At 49.0% G+C, this 24,013-nt stretch overlaps 1 protein-coding gene across 8 annotated transcripts in view; it reads left to right on the top strand.

Annotated features, from left to right (window-relative positions):
- EVL (Enah/Vasp-like) overlaps positions 1-24,013 on the top strand; it is a 179,556-nt gene that overhangs the window by 107,683 nt on the left and 47,860 nt on the right. For all 8 annotated transcript variants that reach the window (XM_019639336.1, XM_019639340.1, XM_019639338.1 and 5 more), the window contains exons 2-3: positions 11,176-11,344; positions 18,695-18,872. In XM_019639336.1, the coding sequence (XP_019494881.1) occupies positions 11,176-11,344; positions 18,695-18,872 (347 nt within the window). The remainder of the gene's footprint in view (positions 1-11,175; positions 11,345-18,694; positions 18,873-24,013) is intronic.

Genomic DNA, 24,013 nt, shown 5'->3' with positions numbered 1-24,013 from the left:
GCCGGCCGAGTGGCTCAGTTGGTTAAGAGCTCGCTCAAGAGTTTGAGCTCTGAGCAACAGCGGTTCGATGCCCAGCCTGAGCTGAGCTGCCAACAGGTGGCAGGATGGCTCAACTAAAAAAGGAAAACAAAAAAACAAACAACCAAAAATACACCCTGCCTAATGGGAAGAGAGAAAATCAACAGACCTTTAACACAGTGGCAAGTGCAAGGTCTGACAATTAAGTTCGCAAACTTATTGCAATGATGTTGTTAACCTTTTTTGATAGCAGAGGGATTATTCATTATGAATTTGTACCAACTGGACAAACAGTTAACCAAGTTTACTATTTTATTTGGAAGTGCTAAAAAGACTCCGGAAAAAGTTAAACAACCTGAACTTTTCACCAACAATTCATGGCTCTTGTATCACGACAATGCACCAGCTCCCACGGCTCTGTCTGTGAGGGAGTTTTTAGCCAGTAAACAAATAACTGTATTGGAACCCCCTCCCTACTCACCTGATCTGGTCCCCAATGACTTCTTTCTTTACTCGAAGATAAAGGAAATATTGAAAGGGAGACATTTTGATGACACTTAGGACATCAAGGGTAATGCAACAACAGCTGTGATGGCCATTCCAGAAAAAGAGTTCCAAAATTGCTTTGAAGGGTGAACTAGGCACTGGCATCGGTGCATAGCTTCCTACGGGGAGTGTTTCAAAGGTGACCATAGTGATATTCAGCAATGAGGTATGTAACACTTTTTCTAGGATGAGTTTGCGAACTTAATTGTCCAACCTTGTATATTAAGTGATATGAAGAGAGATTAAGCAGCGCGTTTTCAGTGGGGGCAGGATGCACTCTCCCAGGAGGTGACACATGACAGTACCTGGGTAAAGCAGGGCTTGGAGACCTGGCATGGAGATGCCCCAGCAGCGAGGCCTGGCCAGTGGGCTGTGTGCCTGCCCCTGCAGTGGACAGACCTCAGCCCTGGTCACTCCACAGAGACAGGCCCCCACAGACAGGCTGTATCCTACCTGGACGCCCGAGGCGATTCTCTAGGCCATGGGGGGAACCTGCCAGCTCAGCTCTCTCCTTAAAGGTTTGCTGTTGTTTGAGCCAACATTTTCCATGTTCAAGATGGTAGCTTGGGTGCTAATTGTGTTTAGCAAATGGCAGTCAATTTCCTCAGTCTTATTCGAGCTCCAACAAACTTAAAAGGTAGTAAAAAAATACCATCCCCCTCATTTCATACAGCCAGGCACTTCCTTCCCTTGCGGTCATTTGCCTTGCAAATGACAGACCCAGCCTGGGCAGAGCTGGGACTCGCATCCAGCGCTCCCTTCTCTACCCCACACTGTCTCCATGAGTGACAGTGTTAATTATTGGGTTGTCGGAAAAGTCATGACGCATATTTGCAACAAAAAACATAGAAAAAATACATCATGACTTTTCCAACACCCTCTAGATGTTACTGGGCTGCGTTCCCAGTGTACCTCTTATCCCTGGCTGGCACTAGTCAGCCAGACTTTCTCTGACTTTCTCTCTTTCTGCCTCTGCCCACCTTGGGAAAGACAGTGGACGGAACAGGGACAGCCCAAAGAAGAACCAAGCTAGCGCTGTCACAGAGCCAACAAAACTTTTAGAAAGGGGCCTAAGAGGACATGAACGAGGGCAACCCTGTCACCTCTGGTGATTAAAAGGCCACAGATAGAGTACCTGGAATGGAGTGGGTGAGAGGCCCAAGCTCTGGGACCTGGGGAGATGGCCTGACAGGCTGAGGGAGACTGTGAGTAGAGGGGGACATGGAGAAAGTGAGGCCCAAGAAACCGGAAGGAGAGGCCTCCAGAGAAAGGAGGAAAAAGGCAGGGTCCTGGCCAGTGGTGTCTCTCATGGCCTGGGTGACTGGACAAGTCACTTAATGTCAAGTGGCGGTAAATGTAGTCAGTGTAAGGTTGCTTTGAGCATCACGTGACATCGTGCAGGCTTTGACCTGCAAGGGCTCTGCTGAACTGGCAGATGTGCTGAGAGAGACAGGAATTGGGCAATGCTGAGGACCGTGGGTGCTTTGCCCCACTGGCCCTGGCCTCGGTCTTTGGGGGGTAAACGCGAGCAAGCTGTGAACTGGAGCGCACAGTCAGGTTTGCACAGCCTGCCTTCTCAGTGTCGGCTGCTCTGCTTCCAGATGACTCTCAGCCTACTTTTCAAGTTCACTTTCGTTGCTTTTTGTTGAAAGTAAACAAGTCAGGACTTCACAGACTGCCTCAGAGTCTGGCTCTGTTTCTACTTGGCTTTGGGAACACGTATTTATAGCCACTTCTCTCTGGCCTCCCCTCACCGACTTTGTAATTCTCTCGGCAGCTACTGAGCCTGTGCCTGTTAAGGTGGGGGTACGATGCCACACCAAGGAGAGCATAGAGGGGATCTGATGACTCAGACCTGGGCCTGCCCTCAAGAGGCTCACGGTCTCCAGAAGAAGATAAGAGTGATCAGAGGCATTCGGGTCCTGGCAGGGGGCTGGGAGCAGAGGCACACACCTGTTAGGCACACAGATGGCACCAGCTGGATACTGGGCAGCTTCATAAAGAAAAATACTTAAGTTTTAATAGCTTGTTTTACAGATGAAAATTGCTCCCACAGAACCCTGTGTTTTTCTGATGGCACTTCCATGCACCCATTATGTAACTGTTTTTTCTGCTAGATTTTAATCTCCTTAAGGGCAGACACATGTCGCGGTCATTCCCAGAGCCTAGCAGAATGCCTTCCTCTTAATAGTTACTAAGTGAGCGGGAATGAACAGATGTGTCCTGAAGGCAGTGCCACTTGACCTGAGCTTTGAGAAACAGAGAGGTGCAAACCTATGGCTGTAGGAAGGAGAAACCATCTTAGGCAGAAGAAACAGCCTTTCTCCTTTAATTTCTTGAGTAATACCAGAAAGTCATTTTAACTGGCCCACATGTCAGGAGGATGCTTTTGCTGTCCGGCCTGGCCTTACCACCCGGCTGCTGGGCGGGCTGTGTAGACAGGCCACCTTTCCTCCCTGATTTGCCGCAGGCATGATGTGGGCAGCATCCGGTCCAGCAGAGTGAGGAGGGAAGTTCCTGGGACACTGAAGAATCCGCCCTGTTGTTTTAGAACTCCAGAGATAAACAGGTGGGAAGGGAACTGTGGCCTGAGCCCTTGCTCATCCTGTAGGAAATGGTCCTTGCCTTGGTGGCACTCGTGCCCAGCAGAGGGACCTAAAGTGGACAGTTGCTGCAGTATCCTTTAGTGAAAGCTGTCGGGTGCTGAGGCAGGGGATATGTAACAGGGCTCAGCGGACCATCTAACTCAGCCTGAAACTTCAAGGAGGGCTTTCTAAAGGAAGTAATGTATATCTTAAGTCTTTAGGGTGAGTGGGAATCACTGGCAAACTAGGCTGGAAAAACATCCCAGGCAGAGGGAACAGCAGGAGCTAGAGCAAAGAGTAGGGTCTGTCCAGAGGCCCGTGTGTATTTCCACCAGACGGCGTAGGGTTGGTGGGTCAGCTATGAACAGGCAGGCAAGGACCAGCATGCGAGGGCTGTGCCTGTGACGGAGCTGGGGTCATGTCCTGATAATGACTGTTTCTTCCCATGCTGTTGGATGCCAGGTACTGCTCCAAGCCTTTTAATTCTCAACACAACCATAAAGAAGATAAGGAGAGATAAAGAAAAGATTAGATACGGATAAAGAAACTAAGGAACAGAGAAGTTATTTGTCTGAGGTCATATAGCTAGTAAGACAGCTCCCAGTGAGAAAAACCGCACAATCAGATTTGCATTTTCTGAAGGTCTTTCTGGTGACTATGGTGAAAGATGTGTTTGGGGACCATGAGACTTGAACCCAAAGCAGGATAAATAGCCAGTAAGGAACCTACTGTGAAGGTCTAGTGGGAAGTGACAAGGGCTAGGACACGGCGATGGGGGAGAAAGGAACAGATCCAAAAGGTATTTAGGGAGTAGAACAGATGACAGCCATGGAGGGTGACACAGAAAGAAGTGTCTGAGATGGCACTGGGGTTTCAGACTTGGGAAATGAGGTAGGAACAGTGAAAAGAATGCTTTCTGTTTCAAGCATGTTGAGTTTTGAGGCCTCTGAGGTGCATCAGAGGTCTGGTAGTTGGAAATAGGGTTCCAGAGCTTAGAAGAAAGGTCAGGACAAGAGACTCATCAATAGGAGCTTTGCTGGTCTGATGGAATCAGGTCAGCTCCGGCCACGGGGGAAAGAGCCTGTGAAAGATTGGGAAGTTAGTGTTTCTCAGCGCTCACTTCGTGGACCATTTGAGACTGTGTGTTAAAATACTGAGCCCCAGGCCTGCCGGAGGCTTTCTGAAACCGAATGTCCTAAAGAGGGGTCCCAGAGCTTGACCTTCAGTAAACACCTTACCTGAGTCTTACGACGCACGTGATTTTGAGAACCGTGGGCACGGAGTGAAAAGCGAAGAAATTCTAAGTAGTTCACATTGGGGAACACCAAGATCTAATTTAAGGTGGTTTTAAAATCTGTTTGGGAGCAAAGACCCACTGAGAACGCGGCAAAAGTCCCCTTCAGGAAAAGCTGGTACACTCACCTTTGCAAATCATTTCAGGGGACTTTTAGACTCTTCAAGCCTTTCTGTGGACCCCGGCTTAAGAGCCCCTCATGTAAGCAGTGAGTAGAATGAAACTTGTGAAGGAGGCTGAAAAGGAATCAACAGAGAGGAAAATGGAGAACAGGAAATAAAGGTTGGGAGTTGAGGAGGAGAGATTTTCACAAATGAGGATGTAGTCAGCAATCTTTGGTTCCCTAAGAGAGATGGAGAGATTTGAGAAGTGAAAAGCACCCACTGGCGTTGGGGAGTGGCAGGTCAATGGCCTTGTGTGGAGTCGTTTAAGTGTCTGTATATTAAGGACAGAAGCCAGGCTCCAGTGGGGGCTTGGAGAGGGAGCAAGTGGTGAGGAAGTGGGGGAAGCAGCAGGCAGGTGGCTGATGGAAAGGACAGGAGAGCTGGCGTAGGGAGTGGGTGCCGGCGCAGAGCACCTCACATCAGCCAGACTCACGTCTGGTGGGGGTGATTCATGTTGAACCCCATGGTCATTATTGTGAAAGAAAGAGCGGTTCCCAGTAGGGTGACACTCACCCCGGTTTGCCCAGGGCTAACCACCGAACGCACTACCTTCTGGGAACCCCTCGGTCCTAGGCAAACCCAGGTTCCAGTCCTGCTGGGGAGACAAAATCAGAGAGTGATGGGTTGTTGCATCTCACCAAGTCAGGGCATCGAGCTGAGCGGGACCGCTGTGCCAGCCCTGGGGAGAGAGAGAAAGGCGTTGATTCTTGGCTTTCCAGTACAAGCCCCAGGCAGCAGAGAATGTGGCTGACCCTCCAAAGGAGCCAGGGAGGGCAGCCCACATTTCCCAGCGTGTCCGGCCTGCCTCCCCAGGCCTGGGCCGGCAGAGCTGACATGCACCTTCAGAGGCAGCAGAGGCCCAGTCGGTGGCCTCACTCTGCACAGTAGGATAAACCACCCTCAGAGCTGCGGTTTCCTGACTCTCGGTCCCAGGCCATGAGGAGAAAGAGAACACTGATGGTAATCTGTAACAGATGCTTTCATTTGGCAGCTACTCTCTCTCTGAGAATAAATGGAGTGGGATGGAAAGTGGAATGTTTCCATGGGCACACAATCGTCAACACATTTATTCACAGTTAGAGAGTCGTTTCTTCAACAAGCAATTATTAGTGTCTACAACATACAAGGGGCTGGGTTTACAAAGGGGCAAACCACAGAGTCCCTGCCCTCAAGGAGCTCACCGTCTAGTGGCGCAGATTCTTATGCAGATACTGAGAAGCAGGACAAACTCGGAAGTGCTGTGCTAAGAGGCTTCAGAAATGAGTGCAGGGCTGCAGGGGCCAGTCTCGGCTCTTACAGGCCTAAGTGCTACGCTTTTTTCAAGCTCAGCTCTGGACGTATGTTTTCCAGAAACCTCTCAGTTAACCCCATTCCTCTCTGTTCTCTGTTGGGCTTTACATTCCTGACTTTCTGAACTCGCACTCTGTCCTCCTCGTTTTCTGGTAAATGCCTAAAAAGCCCTGAGAGCTATTTGTAGGTTACAAAGGGAGTCCAAGTTGACTGTGCACAGGAATGAGTGTGTCTGGGGTAGCATGTCTGTGAGCCTGTGGGAAATTCAGAAACTCACCTGCGTCATGTCGGGTGTGGGGGAGCGAGAGTCCAGCAGCTGACAGGGCACGGAGCCTGCGCTTTCCAAAAGGGTAGACAGCCAGAGACTCAGGCTGACTTACGACAGGTGAGGACGCGGTTTGGAGCAGCCTGTTAGGCCCCCGTGGGGGATGAAAGGCCATCAACCTGGGGTGTAGAACAAACCAAACGGCGTATTTTGTTCCCCGCTTATCAGCTAGTTACTCTGATCACATAAAAGCACCTTGTCGGTGAAGAAGCCTTCCTGAGAATCAGGCTCTGGGGTCTGTGGGGAGGAAGTGGAAATAAACGCTTTTAAGTTAGTAAAGGGAGTTTTGTATGTTTGTGTTTAAAAAAATAGTTCAGTCATTCAGTTATTCAATAATATTTTTTTAAAGAAAATAGTTTATCAAACTTACTTTCTTCAAATGATACATGATTCAGACAAACGAAGTTTACAAAGTCGTTGGACCCACGTGTAGTACAGTTTGTGTATCCTCCAGTGAAGATGCTGAGAAGGCGATTGAATGTTTGGAGCTGAGAGGCAGTGTCAAGGCCAGGTAACAATCAAGATTTCATTGAAACAAAACAAAATCCCAAAGGGACAATAAACAAGACGAATCTTAGGTAGAATAACTGGGTATTTTCTTGCATTTAGGTTTTGTCAGTGGGAATAAAATAAGCAGAGAGGAGCACAATTCAAATGGGTTAAGGGCGGGCGGGTGGGGGTTAACCACAAGTTAAGTTTGAGCCTAGTGTTAAAAACAACAAAAGAAAAAAGAACCTGTGGCTACAATTACATTAAGAAAAATAGGCACTGGTGTTTCAGCACCTACGAGGGCCAGCACAGCAGTGGGTACTTTCTTTATATCCGCTTGTCCAAACAACCCTGAAAGTTGTGTGAGGTACCCCAGGAACTCGCGGTTCTCTGTGTGGCATGCGGTCCTGCCTGCCCGCCTCTGCTGGCTGCTTGCTCCCCCCTAGAATCCCACACCCGCTTCCTGAATTCGCCTGGTGGAAAGCTCTTCATCTTTCAGCCCTCACAGCATTTTCTTCACAAAGGCTCCCCTGACCCCCCAACCCTTCCAGGCCGAGTAAGGTGTGTGATCATTGGTCTCATTTCCCGAGTAGCTGTGAGCTCGGCTGAGGGCAGTGGCTGTCACATTCATCTCTGCATCATGAAATGGTTTTGACTCACGGGCCTCTGTGCTTGTCAGATGACAATGAAATGATCATATCCAATCATAGGACCCAGACGCTAAGAAAATGTGACAAATCGGGACACACTAGAGGAGGGTGACGGATGGCAAGGGGGCTCAGCTTTGTCATGCGAATGATAGATGGAAGAACCAAGATGTCCCTTCAGTTGTCCCGTGGACTGTCACTGACTATCCAAAATGCCTCTGTGACTCCGGAGGGCAGTAAGTGCACACTCTGGCCCAACAGCTAAAACCATTTCACAACACAATGGGCTGCTTTCAAGAGTAGCAAGTTCCCCGTCACTGGCGGTTTCGTTCAGAGGCTCAGTGCGCAGTGCGGGCTGCTTAGAAGGCAGGCTGTATTGGACGTGAGAGTGGGTCAGGCCGTCTCTAGGGCTCTTTTCACCCCTGAGATTCCACACGGAGCATTTACTGGGCACCTGCGCTGTGCCAGGTTCTAGGGCACAGTGGAGAATGAGACGGGCATGCCCCTGCCCTCGGGGAGCCTGCACGGTAGCAGGGGGTCACTTTGGGTCTTCCAGGAAGCAGACACCAAGACCCTGGGGTGGTTAGAGTGCAGCAATTTGCCCAGATGTCAGTGAAGCGGGGGGGGGGGCTTCAGGCCAGGGTGCAGGCCTGACGTCTGTGGAAGGATAAAGGACAGGAAGGACTGAGCAGAGAGTGTCTCCGACCACAGCGCACAGGCTAGTGAGGTGGCCCCAAGCCAGCATTTGCCCCTTGGAAGAGCCTCGTGTCGAGCAGGAATGGCCGGCACTCGTAGCCCTGCCACATTCCGTCACTGGAGGAGGCAGCCCGGAAAAGCATGGCCTCTGTGCAAACGCAGCAGCACCCAGAGATGTGGCAGCTGGATTGTTGATCAGCTCTGCTCCCGTAACAGGCTCTCTTGGAGGCCTGAAGGGCACACTTCCAAGGCCACCGCACGGGGATTCTAGAAAGCATTGCCTGGTCACACAGCACCTTCCTGGGTTTCTGCCCCAGAGTCGTCTCAAGGGCATCTGTGGTCACATGCAGGCAAGTGGCAGAGCCAGGATTCCAGCTCAGATCCCTTTGGCTTAGTCAAGTCTGTGTTGGGTAACTAATCCCAGGCAGCCTCTCAGGACTCCTCCCAGCTCCTGGGACATTGCCTGGAGTGCACACCTACCTGCCCAATGTCACAGTTAACAACTGAGTGTATCCGCAGCAGTGACACAACTTCGCCCGTAACTCGATTTCTGGTCTGTTGATGTTGGGATGGAACTATGAATTAAACCAAGTCTGTCTGATTCTGTGCACACTGTCATTTCTACAGGCTTCATGAGGACAGGGCCCCCAAGACTTCGTTAGGGAAGGGGCAGCAACTCCTCCTAAGCACATCCTCTTAAAGGATACGCGGTTACAGGCTCCAAAACACAGAAAGCAACACGCAGTGCTGCTGGTATTTTGTTTGTTTGTTTGTTTCCTTTTTTCTCCCTGAAAGTAGAATATGACTGTCTTCTGGGAAGGCTCATGCCTAGTTTCCTTATCACTGATTTCCCCGTAAATATTTGTTGAGTAAGTGATGAATTATAGAAAAAATGATGCAGCACAATTGCACACAAAAAAACCTTACAGTTCACTTCTGACACATCTGTCCACAGAGCCCTCCGCACAAGACTTGGACAGCTGATGTCAAGCGTACCCTAGACTTGTAAACCCCAGAGCAGAGCTGGGGGCCCAGCGTAGGCACTCAGAGTGGGTTTGAGGCCCAGCGCTGCACGCGAAGTCACTGGCTGGACAACAGTAAAATGTGCATAGGGGTTCGTGTGAAGTGAGATGAGGAGATGTGTGTGGGAAGGCCGTGTGTGGGCTGCCCACCAAGTTATTGATGATAATCTGTACACTGGACCATCCACCGTCCGAGTCATCGGGGAGCTGGGTCCCGAGGAAGCGCCGCCTCTAGAACACTCAGCCACTGGCTACGTCAGCCAGGTTGAGGTTTCCAGGTCGCTGAGGGCCAGTCTCCTAAAAACCACAGCTTTGTCACCCAGTAAGCACTGGGGCTGAGGAAGTGGGATCTTTTTCAAGTATTTTGTTTCCATGCCATAAATATGGTAAAGTGACCATAATGTGACATTTCCTGACAGCTTGGTCTCATCATTGTGACTCTCCATTATTGTACACACTTTTGCTTCTAAATTAATTGGGGCCAAATTGTTGGGCTTGAACTTTTTGTTTCTAATTCTTCGGTTGTGTTTATGGGGTCCCCCTTTCTGATAACGGCACTCCCCACTGTTGATGGTGGCCTTTAACAACCACGTCGTTTCTTTTTAATTTGGGAATTCTTATGTGCTAAACAAAGACTAAAAAGTAAATGCTCAAGATCATTAGGCTTATGTGTAAACGAAGACGCCAGTGGGCTCCAAGGGACATCTTTTGAGGTACCCTAACCTGGAGCCCTCGGTACATTCAGAGGCACCCCTTTCCTTTACTGATGATCCTTACGGATCGGAAGGTTTTCCTAAAAACCGTCTGGAAGCTGCTTCCCTGTTCTTCCAATCCATTGGTTCTGGCTCTAGTAGCAGGAGTTGTAGTGCGTGACTTTAGTGGTGCCTGTTTTCTCTCTCCAAGGACTTCTTTGGTTCCTTCCCTGGTTTCCTCTGGTATTCTGAACAGATGGAGTTGCTTGGTAAATGTCTTCAGCAAAGTAGGGTGCAGCCATCTGTTTATTTTGATTTATATCGCTCTGTTCTTTAGAAGATCACCTAATCATTTTATTGTCTGCACAGCTTGTGTGATGCCGCCCTATCATAATATCATAAATTGAGCATTTTGTGGGATGTTGGGCAGAATATTATCTGCGTCATGTTCTGTAGAGTCAGACAGAACTGGTTGGCAATCCTGAATGGAATCACTGAATACCTATGTGAATTTGTATAAACCTTTCCAAGTCTCTGAGCCACTTTTTTCATCTACAAAATGGGGGTACTGGGGCTACTCCATAAGTTGTGAAACTTAGGTGCTTTAATGCATTGTCTAATTTAACACAGTGTCTGGAATATTGTAGACAGTTGGCAAATTGTAACCATAATTCCTTCCTCATTCAAGCGCCTTTTCTCCTGGAAGGAAAACTGTGAGTCTTTTCCAAGCTGTCAAAAACGTTGGCATAGAGCCAGCCTCCTGTCCACTCCCCATGATCCTTGGAGAATGGAATCTCGTCACCCCACAGGGCAGCCCTTCCACAAACAGTTAAAAGCTCTGGCAGGGCCGGCCGAGTGGCGCGATGGTTAAGAACTGGCTTGGGACGCCAGAGGGCCCCGGTTCGGATCCCACATATGAGGGCCAGTGACACTGCTTTTTATAGCTAAGATGCTGAACAACAGCTCAACCTGGAGCTGGGCTGCCATGAGTCTCTGGCGACAGCGTAGGCTGCAGCCCCTGTGGCAGTGGGTTGCCATGGGCTACCGTGTGTAGCCAGCAGCCAGCATGAGCGGCCAGCAGCCGCCGTGAGCGGCCATCCAGAAGCCGGCGACTGATCTGCCTCACCCGGGAAGAGCGCAATGTAGGTGCCAACTTGGGCCAGTGAAGCAACATCTTCCACAACTAGACTGAAGAACAAAAAACGACAGCAACTTGTCTGTTCCCCTTCCCCCAATTCCCCAGCACTGTTCCCATCCCCCCAATTCCCCAATAAAAATCTTTAAAAAAAAAAAAAAGCTCTGGCAGTTAGAAAGTTACTCTGCATCAAGCAGCCGTTGGCCTGTTTAAGAAAAGGGCAAAGCCTTTTGCAGCTGACGCTGACACTTAAGTTTTCTCTTGCTCTGCAGTGAACAGAGTATCTGCCAAGCCCGGGCTTCCGTGATGGTCTACGATGACACCAGTAAGAAATGGGTACCCATCAAACCTGGCCAGCAGGGGTTCAGCCGAATCAACATGTACCACAACACCGCCAGCAACACCTTCAGAGTCGTCGGAGTCAAGCTGCAGGACCAGCAGGTGAGTGCTGGTTGACCAACCGATTATACCCGCAAGCCTATGCCCCGCATGCACACACAGTCGCGCACACACATGCGCACACACAGACATGCACGCACACGTGTACACACATGCGCGCACACACACCCAATGAAAAGAGGTCAGAAAAAAGTAAGGTCAAGATTTGGAGTCAGAAGATCTGGGTTCCAGTTCTGACTATGCCATATTCTCATACTGTAAGGTCTGACACCTTGAGCAAACTATCTTTTCTTTTTCACATCTGTCTTATAGAGATAGGAATCCACACCTCACTGTGTTATTGTCATATCAGAATAAAATAATAGATATGACACGGCTTTAAAAAATATATTGTAAAAATATGTTAGTTTTGTTCTGTGCCTACATATCCGTAAGGCATACAGCAATGATGATTTTTGGTTCATCAATCCCCTAAGTCTCACTAAGAATACCAAGATGATTTGAAGACCCTGGGATCACCTCTCTCCCTCATAGCACATCCTGGGCAAATCAGATAAGAGAGTTTGTGAATGTACTTTGGTCAGTACCTCTGCAAATACAAGGTAAGTCCACCTATGTCAGGAATAGTTGTGTACGCTTAAATAAGACAGAGGAGTCCTATGTGACATAGACCGAAAGAGAGACGTGGAGAAAGGGGTTCTGTAGTCTAACCTCATACTTTGGTTAGTACTTCAGCTCTCTCCCACCAGCTCTCTTCTTAGATTGACAAGGACATTTTTAGCAGTGAAATGAACTGATCTGTAGTTGCAGCATTTGTGAAAAACTCTACCTAAATAGCATCTTCTGACATCTTTTGTTGGTCCAGCCTTGGCTAAATTGAGCAGCAGGTTAGCTGCTACCTGCAAGAATCAACATATTAGCAATTAGAAAAGAGAGAACAGAAACAAGACTATTTTAAGTAGGCTGCCTATTGAATGTGTGTCTGCTTTAGCCAAAATATCCCTACTAAGTTTCAGATTCTTGTGGCCAAAGAACATCCCTCTTTCATCAGGACCCCTGATTAAAGATGGCCTGTCTAACCTGGATCTCTTGGTACCTTCAGAGGCATCCCTTTCCTGTGTTGATGATCCTTACGAATAGGAAGGTTTTGCTAAAAACCTCCTAGAAGCTGCTTCCCTGTTCTTCTAATTCATTGGTTCTAGCTCTGCCTTTTTCAGGCACGGTGCACCATACATTGCAGGATATATAGCACCCTTAATCCCAAGTATGGTGACAACCAAAAGCATCTCACACATTTCCATAACACCCGTGGGCGGGGACTGGCAGGGCACTCCCACCCTGGCATTTGCCCTCCACATAAGGCCCATCACCTAGTCCAGTTCCTGAATCACAGTAGGTGTTTCCTAAGTGGTTGCTTTTATTATGACCAGTTTCCTTCCCTTCTTGCCTCTCCATTGCCCTCTGTGCACACTGGGAGGTAGCACGGTGCGCTGGGGAGGGCACGGGGCTGGAGAACAGGATTCCCGGAAACCTAAGTGCACCTTGTTCTCAAGAGTCTCTGCCTCCCATCCTCCTTCAGAGGAAACCACACCGCGGGGCTCATTTGGGAGGAGGCCTTTCCCCCTGCAGGAAGAGACTGGCCACAGCCTTCAGGGATCTCGTGTATCAATTCAGAGATCTTTAACTAGGAGATCTCCTAGAGTCTGACAGAGGAGTTCTGCTTGGAATTGCATGTTCACAACACGGGTCCCTAGAATGTGGTTGAGACTCTGTTCCCAGTGGATGGGGCATGTTAGCTAGGAACATAAAAGGGAATCTTAGTTAACCAAGGCGTTATAGAAAGTGGCAGGAAACCTGATCCTCAGGAACTTTTGTGGCCCTCAGGAGAAAAGACTAATTGTCACAGGTCTGTTTCCCAGTCAGTATGGATTACAAGGTCAAATATTTTAAAAGAAACAGAGATTCCTGGTCTTATAACCAAATAGGGATATTTTACACATTTCATCTCTTTATGGCCTACAGAGCACTTTTCATGTCTATTACTTCAGTCTCCCAGTAACCCCATGGGGATAACGGTACAAGAATTATCACCAAATTGTAGTAGCTATAGTTATTTTTAATGCTTTTTATTCTTTTAACCTTTATGTTATAATTGTTTTATATCCTATTCTGAAATACAGTTCTCGTAGAGTTCTTTCATTTTTTTAACTCTTAGTTCTCTCTCTTCCACCTGAATCATTTCTAGATTTCTGTCTTCGAGCTCATTAATTCTGCCTTCCACATGGACTGCTCTATTTCCAGTGCTCTCTAATGCATTTTTCATCTCCTTTATTGAGTTCTTCAGTTCCAGAATTTCTACTTGGTTCTTTTTTATAGTTTTAGTCTCTCTCGTAAAGTACTCCTTTTGTTCATTAATTTTATACGTGAGCTCATTGAACTGCTTTTCTGAGTTTTCTTGTATGTCATTGAATTTCTTTATTACTGCAATTCTCTGTCATTTAAACCAGTTTTCCATGACTTTGAGATTGTGCATTTGAGATAGTGGACTCCTTCCTTGTTTAGCCCTCCATCGGGCACAACTGATCTCACAGATTCATTGCACACAAATTTTCAAATATCTAACAGTTAACTTAAGTATCGTGACTCATTGCTTCCATATCTTCCCCCTCTACCGTCTCCAGTCGTGTTTGTGACTTAGTATAGTAAAGACGTATAGCGGCATCTTTGTGTGCAATGAATCTGTGAGATCAGTTGCACCCGACAGAGGGTTAGATACCATTTTGAGCTTAACAGTTCAGCAGGTTGATAATTATAGGTCTTTTTGTTTTCCAGTGGATGGCGCTATAGAGCAAGTTTGTGTTTCCTGTTATCTGTGCTATTTGTGCCTCAGGGTTGTGATGGGGTGGGGGGGGTTGCTATTGTCATGGAAATTGACTCTTAGGTGACAGGGTGGTAGGTGTCCCCATTCTGTGTGAGTGTGAGTCACCTCAGTTCTCACCATGGTGGGGGGATGTGGCAGGTGGTTGTTAAGCCTGCAGCACTGCTTCCTTGTTACTTACTAATGGCCCTGTGGCCCCCAGCACCACTGTGCCATGAGACACATCTCCAGTGCTGCTACAGTGGAGGTTCTGCAGCAGTGGAGGGGGAGGGAGCCAGCGTCTCGAGCACCAGCACTACTTGTGCCCCTCGTACCCTCCACTGGGCCATAGTGTGGGGGCTGCAGCCCACTCCTCTACCACTACCACGTGAGTTGGGGCCTCGGCAGCCTCCAGCTACACCTACAGGTGCCATCCCTGTCCTTCCCCACCCCACCTCCTCTGTGCGCTCCAGTGCGCCCACCTTCACATGTACCGGTGCATGGATCTCTCAGGCATGTGAGTGTGCTGAGCAGAGGAATCTTGGTGGGAATTATAGATGTCCGATTTGTTATAAATTTAAGGGGCGATACAAAAGGGTCTTCTCACTCCTCCATGATGCTGATGTCAACTGGAGGTGTAAATTGACAGTGGCTTGACAGAACCTACTGAAACTCAGCGCACACCTGCCTTACAACCCACTCCTGGTATATACCCAAGAGAAACGAGTGCCTGTGTCCACTAAAAGACAGGAATGAAAGATTCATAACAGTTGCATTCGTAATAGTTAGAAACTAAGCAAATGTCTATTGACAGGAGAATGGATAAGTTATTTGTGGTATATCAAAAAATGGAATGTATTGTAGCAATCAAAAAGAATTCAATATTTATAAGTGCAGTAACATGGATGAGTCTCACAGGCATCATGAGAAACGAGTACACACCCTGTGAACCCTCTTCTGTGTAGATGAAGGAGGGCGAAAGGAACCGAGGGTGGTAACAGTCAGAAACATGGCCTCCTCCGGAAGGGGCGTTAGGAGAAGCGTGTGATGTGAAGCTGGTCCACACCCCAGAGTGGACGTGCAGGAACGTCCATGTTCTAAGCAGAGCAAACCAAGGAGTGGAGCCATCAGGTAGAAACAGAGTTGTAACCGTCAGCCCATGTGGTCTACCTGGCAGTTAATGAACACTGGATACCTCTCAACAGACAGTCAGGTGACATAGGCGTGTGTCGTCTGCACATACATCCAAAACGCGTTGCATGGACTCGTCTTTTTTTACAGGGCAATTTAGAAGCCCCTTTTCAAATAGTAAATATAAATTTTTAAAGGGTCATGTCTACTGATCCAGCTGTTCTGCTTATAGGAATATATCCTGTAGAAATACATGTTCACACAGAATATGACAAGGAAAGTCAATACAAAATTATTTGTAATATTATCTTCATTATAAAGAAGCTAATGTCTGTAACCTGTCCAAGGTTATTCAACAGCAGAGTAATAAAGGCAGAATTTGAATCCAGAACCCTCTGCCCAATTCTTGTACCTAGTCCATAGTCTTCAAAGCAGTGCTGACTGTTGTGAGCTGCGTTTAGCCAGCAGGTGGCAGCACGTGGTGAGCTGACTTTATATTTATACTCTAGCTATAGCTAGGACAGAAGTGACTGTCCCAAGAGCTGCAGTCAGGGGAGATAGCAGTCATGTGTGACAAAGAACCCAAAGAACTTATGGGATATGCCCTCTAGAAGGCACTCCCCCCGTCTAATATTTGGAACTCTTCTCCAGAATTAGAGAACCAATTTATGAGGTGCCGAAAGTGAGAGTTAGGACCGGAGAGGGAATTACGGGAAAAAAGATTTCAGTTCTCTATGCTGGTGATCAGAAGCATCACAAAATCCTAGGCTATAGACATGACTGCTGAATGCAGTTCTACCATTAGCTTACGGTGCAACTTTGGACAACTCGCTCGTTGTCCCTGGGCCTTGGTTTTCCCAACTGTAAAAAGAGGGGATTGAGTTAGATATTCTCTTTGGTCTTTTGAGTTCCTTTCACTGATTCCTTTGGCCACACTATTTCCATATTCTGAATAGGCATCAGCCTCCCCCAATTCCCACACCCTTAAGTCCCCCTCCAAGCACATAGCCAACCAGAGATTTCAGATCTTGGGATCCTAAGCCTCACGCCCCCCAACACCTCTCAGATACCTGGGGACAGCAGTGCTTCACTGCAGTCATCTTTTGCTTCAGTATCCCTCAAACATTTTCCATATGATGCTGTTTCCAGGCATCCTTCTCTTTAAAGCATTTCCCTCTGGCTTGCTTTGTCACCATCCACTAAAGTGCAGCACCCAACACAGAAACACTTCAGCACAGATCCTCTGGTCTGGACTTACTGGGGCCGCAAGGAACAGCATCTGTCACCCTCACTCTGGTCACTGTTGATGTGCCCTCTAATCTTACGAGTGGTTTTAACTACAAGTCACTGTGCTTCTGATCATGTGTACATGCCACAAACCCCCAGCCCTTATTCCGATGACCTCCAGGTAAACCTAGAAGGAGAACCACCCCAGGAACCGAAGTATACATTCAATCTTGCTCTCTTTCTCTCTCTCTTCACTTTAGCAGAACTCAGACCCGCCTCCCCCTGGCTGAGCCTGGGGAAAGCTCCTCTGGGTGTTGCCCACATTTGGTATCCTCTGGCCTTGCTCACCCTACAGCGCAGCAGCGTGGAGCTGTGAGGAGAACAGTAAATCAGTTCCATCTTAGTGCCCCCGCCAACCAGCAGGGTGTCTTGGCCATGTCCCTTTGCATCTCTGAACCTCTTCCTGAGCTCACCTTCCAGACCAGGGCACCGCAGACAGAGTTATCTCCAAGTTCAGATCACAAAACCAACCTGAAGCCTAAAAGCCAGGGGAAATCTGAGGAATCGTCTAGTACCTCTCCTAAAGCAAAGTCCTTCCCATCACAGCACTAGCAGCAGGCCGTCCACACTCTGCACGCTTCCATCTCCAGGGACCTTCCTACTTCTCAGCTAACACTTAGGGACAGCCTGCTGGGTGCCAGCAGCTGTGTGAGATGCTTCACATGCAGGATAACACGCTACAAGGGTGCCGTCCCACAGCCACATCACCTTCTTCCCCATTTTATAGATAAGAAAACTGATGACTAAGTTCCGTGATGGTAGGTCATGTGACTCCAATTGAAAAGAGGGGTTAGGGACTCAGAAAAAGGGCTCTAGGCCTCCCACCCTTTCCTGAGCCCTGCTTGCTGAATGTAGTCTTACAGAACTTGGAAATAATTCCCTATTAAATGTCTGAAGAGCAAAGTCAGAGGTCAGGCAGGCCTAGTGTGGAATTCCCTGACTACCTATAAGCTCCTTAGTGTCTGGGTTCTGTCCTGGTCTCTGCAGCTTTCCCTGCTGGGCCTGGCATTGCTCCTGGCAGTCAAACGATACATCTCTTTTCTTTTTTTTCTTTTTTTTAGATTTTTATTGGGGAATTGGGGGGATGGGAGCAGCGCTGGGGAATTGGGGGAAGGGGAACAGACTTGTTGCTGTCGTTTTGTTCTTCAGTCTAGTTGTGGAGGACGTTGCTTCACTGGCCCAAGTTGGCACCATCATTGCGCTCTTCCCGGGCAAGGCAGATCAGTCGCCGGCTTCTGGATGGCCGCTCACTGCGGCTGCTGGCCGCTCACGCTGGCTGCTGGCTACACACGGTAGCCCATGGCAACCCACTGCCACAGGGGCTGCAGCCTACGCCGTTGCCAGTGACTCACGGCAGCCCAGCTCCAGGTTGAGCTGTTGTTCAGCATCTTAGCTGTAGAGGGCAGTGTCACTGGCCCTCATATGTGGGATCCGAACCGGGGCCCTCTGGCATCCCAAGCCAGCTCTTAACCATCGCGCCACTCGGCTGGCCCTCATCCGATATATCTTGATTGATTAATAATAAAGATACTAATAACGCTGTACATGTGTGTGGCACATTTTAACTTTTCCAAGTTTTCCTTTTAACTAATAACCCATCTATTAATGCAATCTAAGCACTAGGCTCTGGGAGGCATAGGAATTTGAAAAGACTCATGCCCTTAAGGATCTTTATGCCTAGAAGCCTAGATAAGACATTTTTGACAATGTGACCTTTGCAGTAACCCCGTGAGGTCAGTAGAGCCAGGATTATTGTCCCCATTTTATAACTGGAGAAACTGAGCCCCAGAGAGGTGCAGTGATCACCATGGGTGACACAGCTGGGGGGCAGGGCCACGATCAGGACCCAGAGAACCTGCCTCGTAGCTCGGGAGTCTCATCTGAAGGTTGTGACTGCTCAGCACTATCTGTTAAATACAGTTCCTGGCTTGTAAACCCCCTCTTCTTAGATCACACTGAAAAGCTGCCTGGCCATGCTTTCCCTTCTTGTGACCACACCCCATCTCCCTGTCCTCTGGTAGCCCCAGGGGACACAATATCCTTGCCCCATAGCCGCTTCCTCCAGCTCACTTACCTTTTATTTATTTACACCTATTTCTCTCTCTTTTCCTCTCCAGGTTGTGATCAATTATTCAATCGTGAAAGGGCTGAAGTACAATCAGGCAACACCAACCTTCCACCAGTGGCGAGATGCCCGCCAGGTCTACGGCTTAAACTTCGCGAGTAAGGAAGAGGCGACCACCTTCTGCAATGCCATGCTGTTTGCCCTGAACGTCATGAACTCCCAGGAAGGAGGTAAGCAGGGCCGTGCCTGGGCCGGTGCCAAGCTCCCCTCCCCCGCCGTCCTGCCCGCGCCTCCCCCAGCTCTGGCTCTCAGTGCGTCTGCTCCCCACGACCGCCATGAGCTGACGTTCTGTGGCTCTCACAGAAACTGCTGCCTGGCGCTAGGATTAAAGGGAGATGACCAGTTTGAAGGAGGAGAGAATGATGTTTACATCTTTTGCCATTTGTGAGATAGGGATTTGCTCTGGTGCCTGAAGCTACCTGCCCGGATCCGTTTTACACTGGTTGTCCTACTTCTAGAACCCGTATTTGGCAGAGATGGGAGGGAGCAAACAACAGTTTATTCTTGAGTTCAATTATCCGTATGATTAACAAACTTTTGCTAAACATTTGCTGAGTATAAGAAACTAATAAGCCGCCTACATAAGGAATGAATACATGAGTCCTTCCGCTCAAGGCACTTAGCATTTCCAAACAGACAGGTTCACAACCTGCCAGTTTTAAGTACTGGGATAAGTGCTCCAATAAGGTGTGAGCAGGAGACTCGGGGAGCACAGAAAGGAAAACGGGGCTGCGGGGGGAGGCTCTGATGAGGTGCTGACATTGGAAGGGTGAGGAGTTCACAAGGCAGAGGTGGAAGTGGGCCTCCCAGGCACATACTAGGCACACGGGCATGCGAGCTCAGCCTGTGCTGGAGAGTCCGCTGCAGCGTTCCGGGCCCAGGGTGCACTAGGAGACAGGTTGGGAAGGAAGCTGGAAGGCGGGGCCTGCACAGTGAGAGGCCCCGAAGGCCTGGAAGACTGGGTGGGCTGGATGCCTGGTGGAGACCGTGAGTGCGGGTGCTGGCCAGGGCTGCTCAGCAGGGTAGGCAAAGCCAAGAAGTAAAAGCACATGTGGCTTGCTCTGGACATTTGCAGTGTTGGCTTCAGAGGGAGGACGAGGCTTTCCAGGGCGTGGGTGTCTAGGTGGCCCCGGATGTGGCCCTGCACTTGGCTGGAGCTCTTACCTTGTAGAGCCTGCTGGTTAAGAGCCAGGCTTGGGGCCACGTTGCTGGGCCTGAGTCCTGGTTCTGCCACGTTCTAGCTGAGAACCCTTGGACAAGTTATTCCATTTTTCTGTGCTTCAGTTTATCTATAAAATGGGGGCGATACAGGGTTATTTTTACTTTCAAATGAGCTAGAAAGTAAAATGTTTAGCAGACTGCCTAACACATATCAGTCACCCAGTATCAGTGTTGTGGGTATCATCTCTGTATTGCTGCTGCTGCTGCTGCAGCCAGGATCAGGTGGGAAGTGGGAAGGCATGGGGGCAGGTGGCTTTTAAACACCCGCTGGCCTGATACACTGCAGCTTTGGGACCCAATTTAAAGCCTGGGGGGATTTTTTTAAGTAAATAAGAACATGGTTTGAGTATGCTTCCCGTAGGTCGCGCACAGAAGACTTGAACACACTTTCCCCATGAAATGGCTCCAAGGTGTGTAGATTTTCGGCTGTGACCTTGGGGTGTGGTAGGGAGGCCGATCACCCACAGCCACTTGGAGTGACCGGCACCAGCCTGAAACATTGTAGGCAGCAAACAAATGTTTATTAAACTGTCTTTTCCACCCAAGAGCCTTGAGCTTCACAGTAAAGTGAGCTGAGTTTAAGGTTCTGATCTGAACCACCCCAGCATGGGAGCGTTAAGGTTCACTGTATATCTCTACATGTAGATAATTGAGGGGCAAAAAAAGGCTTTACTTGAACCAGAAGCTAACTTTTTCAAAGCAACAACTTAAGTTAAATAAAAACTAATAGTTACTTTATTAAATTCTCCATAGAACTGCAAAGAGATCAGTTAACCCACCTCATTTTCACATAAAAAACCTGACCCATTCTGAGGAAATGGTTTACCCATGTCAGGTAGTCACTCAGAGTGAGTGGAGGTCTTTGTGGGGGCCACCAGCTAGTTTGGGGGGTATGGTCACAACACAAGAGTGGCCTAATTTGAAACTTTCATAATGAGTCACAGTTGCCTGTCAGGGTTTGTTGGCCGTGTCCTGACGAGCTTTGGTGGAGGGGCCCTGGGCCCACAGGGAATTACACTTTTTCTTCACCTGAGGCGACAGTCCGTGCGCAAACCTGAGATGTGCCTCTGGAGAGGCTTTTACACACATGAATCCCAGGACAACCAGGATGTCAGCATCTGTGACGATAGCAATTTGCCTGTGTTTGAACTTCATTGTGTGTGCACTTCATACAGCGTGTGCTTTTGTGCATGATTTCTCTCCCTCAATATTATGTTTGGGGGGTTCATCCAAAGTTGGATTCTCCGTTATTGGCGTCTTGTCACAGCGGTTGCGACTCAGTGGTGTGGCTGTGCCACACTGATCCGTGCTTTACCCTGGGTGCCGGGTGCAGGCAGCCTCTCCACCACTTGCTCAGCCCATCAGCTCCGCAGAAGGCCCCTTGCTGCCAGCTAATTGTGACGTTTTCTATGAAACCCTCTCTGTGTTGGGAAATTCCATCCTTCCCTTCCCTGGGGGGAGGCAGTTTGCTATAGTGAAAAAAGCATTCATTCGGGGGCAGCTAGATCTTTATTATATTAGGTCTTTGCTCTCTGCCACCTGTGGCTTTGGGCTAATAAACCCTGCTTCCTATGATTGTTAGGAACTTGAAATTTGAAATGTTTATAAAGCACTTGGTGTGTGTGCCTGGTATGTGATAAAAGCACAAATAATACTGGTTCTTCTCCTTTTGGTCTTGTTAAATGTGGTTATTATCTGTAAGCTTCAGTGCCCTTATTTGTAACACTGGGTCCTAAGTCCCACTTACAAAGGTGTGGAGAGATTCATGGCACCTTGTACATGCTCGCCCTCGACTCCCTCTCCCTCTTGCTCTGCGGTGGCATCTGGGGCTCGCGCCTTCCAGTCCTGGTCTTTTCTAAGCAGCTTGGGTCTTGCCGAGCGGCGCCCGCCTCTCCCTCCTCGTGTGCGGGCACACACCAGTGTGGCCTCCTCCGGGGTCTTCCAAGCCTGCCAGACACGAGATACTTAGATACAAACCTAAAAGCAACTCTGAGGCCATCACAGGTGCTGAGGACACTGCTGAACAGCTTTCACACCCCACTTCTACCTGAATCCCACCACAGCCCTGGAGATGAGTCCCCAGATAAAGTCGCTAGGTTAGAAAGCCATGGCTCAGAGAGGGGCGTGACTTCCCTGTAATTCCACAGCCAGAGAATTAGCAGAAATTCAAACCCAGACTTCACTCACTCGTGCAGGTTGCCCGGTCTCCATGCTAACAACACGCAGAGGCCACGCTCTGTGTCTGTCTGTGTTCCTTCCTGCTGCTCAGCCTAGCGAAGCCACTGTCGAGCCAGGATTCTTACTACTCTAGACAGAGAATGGGCACAACAGAGTAACATTTAGGCTGCCTACCTTCTACACGGAAGAGATAGGCGTTTGACCCTGGAAAGACCTGGGTTTCTGACATTGTTCTCCGGTGCCCACAGAATCTGCCTTCTCAAAGCAGTGCGTGTGGTGCCCATTCTTCAGTGTCAGGCCAACCGAGGGAACCGAACACCGATTTAGATGGTAGATACTGCGTTGTCGGAAAAGTCATGACGTATTGTTTTTATGTTTTACGTTGCAAAAATGCGTCATGACTTTTCCAACAATCCAATAGACAGATAGAAATTTTTTTTTTCTTAATTGTCATGGAGGCTGGTGTCTTCAGTTCCCCGCGTGGAGGGCAGGAGTGCAGAGCTGGCTTAGGGTTCTCTTGGAACCCATAAGGCTCTGGGTTCAGGGATTATCTCAGTGGACAGGGAAAATCAATCATGGTGTTATTAGGACTTTTTCTGTAGAAATTGACATTTGAGGTTGTTTTCGGGGCAGGGAGGTGCTATGCGGTTCCTAATTCCTGGCTTTCTTCTGAACAAAGGAAAAGCAATGCTGGTGGGTGGAGACAGGGCTGCACCTCCCTGGGGCCACAGCTCTCTGTGTAGGTTGCTGGCCCCTGCGGTTCACAGAGTGTGGTTCATAGACCAGGCGGCCCAGCTTTTCTGGGTTTCCGGGTGCTGCATGACAAGGTGAGCAGCCACAGGTGGTGCATGTGCTTAGGTGGGAGCTCAGACTGCCGCTTCTTTGGCTTAGTTGGATTACAAAGATGATAATTATAGTGATGGCGGTAATATCTAGACTTTCTCTTCCAAGCCCAGGCTTTAGTTTCTCACCAGGCTGCTTCTCCCATATGCCCCTCCTGGCCCTTCTTAAAGAAAGGCAGCCTAGTGCCTGAGGGCCCAGCAGCCATGCAGGAAGACCATATCTGGCTAAGGAAGTACTTCCTCATACTCTCTAGTGCTTATCATGTGGCTTTCTTTTCCAGCAGGTAATCAAGCTACTGTTATACACATTTATTCACTTGGGGCCTGGATTAAAAAGTTGACATGTCTGCTAGAATCTTCCACTGGAACTGAGACTCAAAGCTAGGGCTTCCGGTGTGAAACACAGTGTTTTTCCTACAGCTCTGCAGTGCCTCGGTAGGTCAACGAGGGAGGCCAGCAAGCCAGTGTCCAGTGAGCCCAGCCTGCACCTCCAGCTTTTCTCACTTTGGGGGTCACGGGGGCTTGGGCGGGCCAGTGAGCGTGGCTCATGGCACATTACAGCTGCTTGCAGGAGGACGACCGAGGACACGGCCTCAGTGTGGCAGGTCTGCAACGTCACAACTGAATCACTGCTGTTGGCTCCAGAAAGCACTTGCCTAGGCCCCCTCTGCCCACTGTCTTCAGTGGGAGCACAGCACAGGCTGCATTTCAACACCCCGCACGGCTCAGCCTCCCTCCCCTTGCAGTTTATTCTCTTGGCAGGTACCAGTTCATGCATCAGTAACCTTATAAAGACAACCACTTCTCTGTGCTTTTATGTGAGTCTGCTCCTGACTCACTGTGACCTCAGGTCACTTCTCTATGGGCCTCAGTTTCCCCATCTTCGAAAGGAGGGATATGGACTTGATCAAGATGTCTGCCAGTCCTTCTAGCTCACATGGTTATGGCTCTGTGTGTATTGTGTGGGCAGGAGTGAGTCCTATTCACACTCACACACGTTGTCCCTGTGACTGTTGCTAGGAGCAGCTAAACCCTGTGAGGAAACAAGCAGCAGAATGTCCTCCTGTACC

Source organism: Hipposideros armiger, unplaced genomic scaffold (genome assembly GCF_001890085.2).
Source record: "Hipposideros armiger isolate ML-2016 unplaced genomic scaffold, ASM189008v1 scaffold_43, whole genome shotgun sequence".
Classification (NCBI taxonomy): domain Eukaryota; kingdom Metazoa; phylum Chordata; class Mammalia; order Chiroptera; family Hipposideridae; genus Hipposideros; species Hipposideros armiger.
The sequence above is the reverse complement of the archived record's forward strand: the minus strand, read 5'-3'. Positions and strand labels throughout refer to the sequence as shown.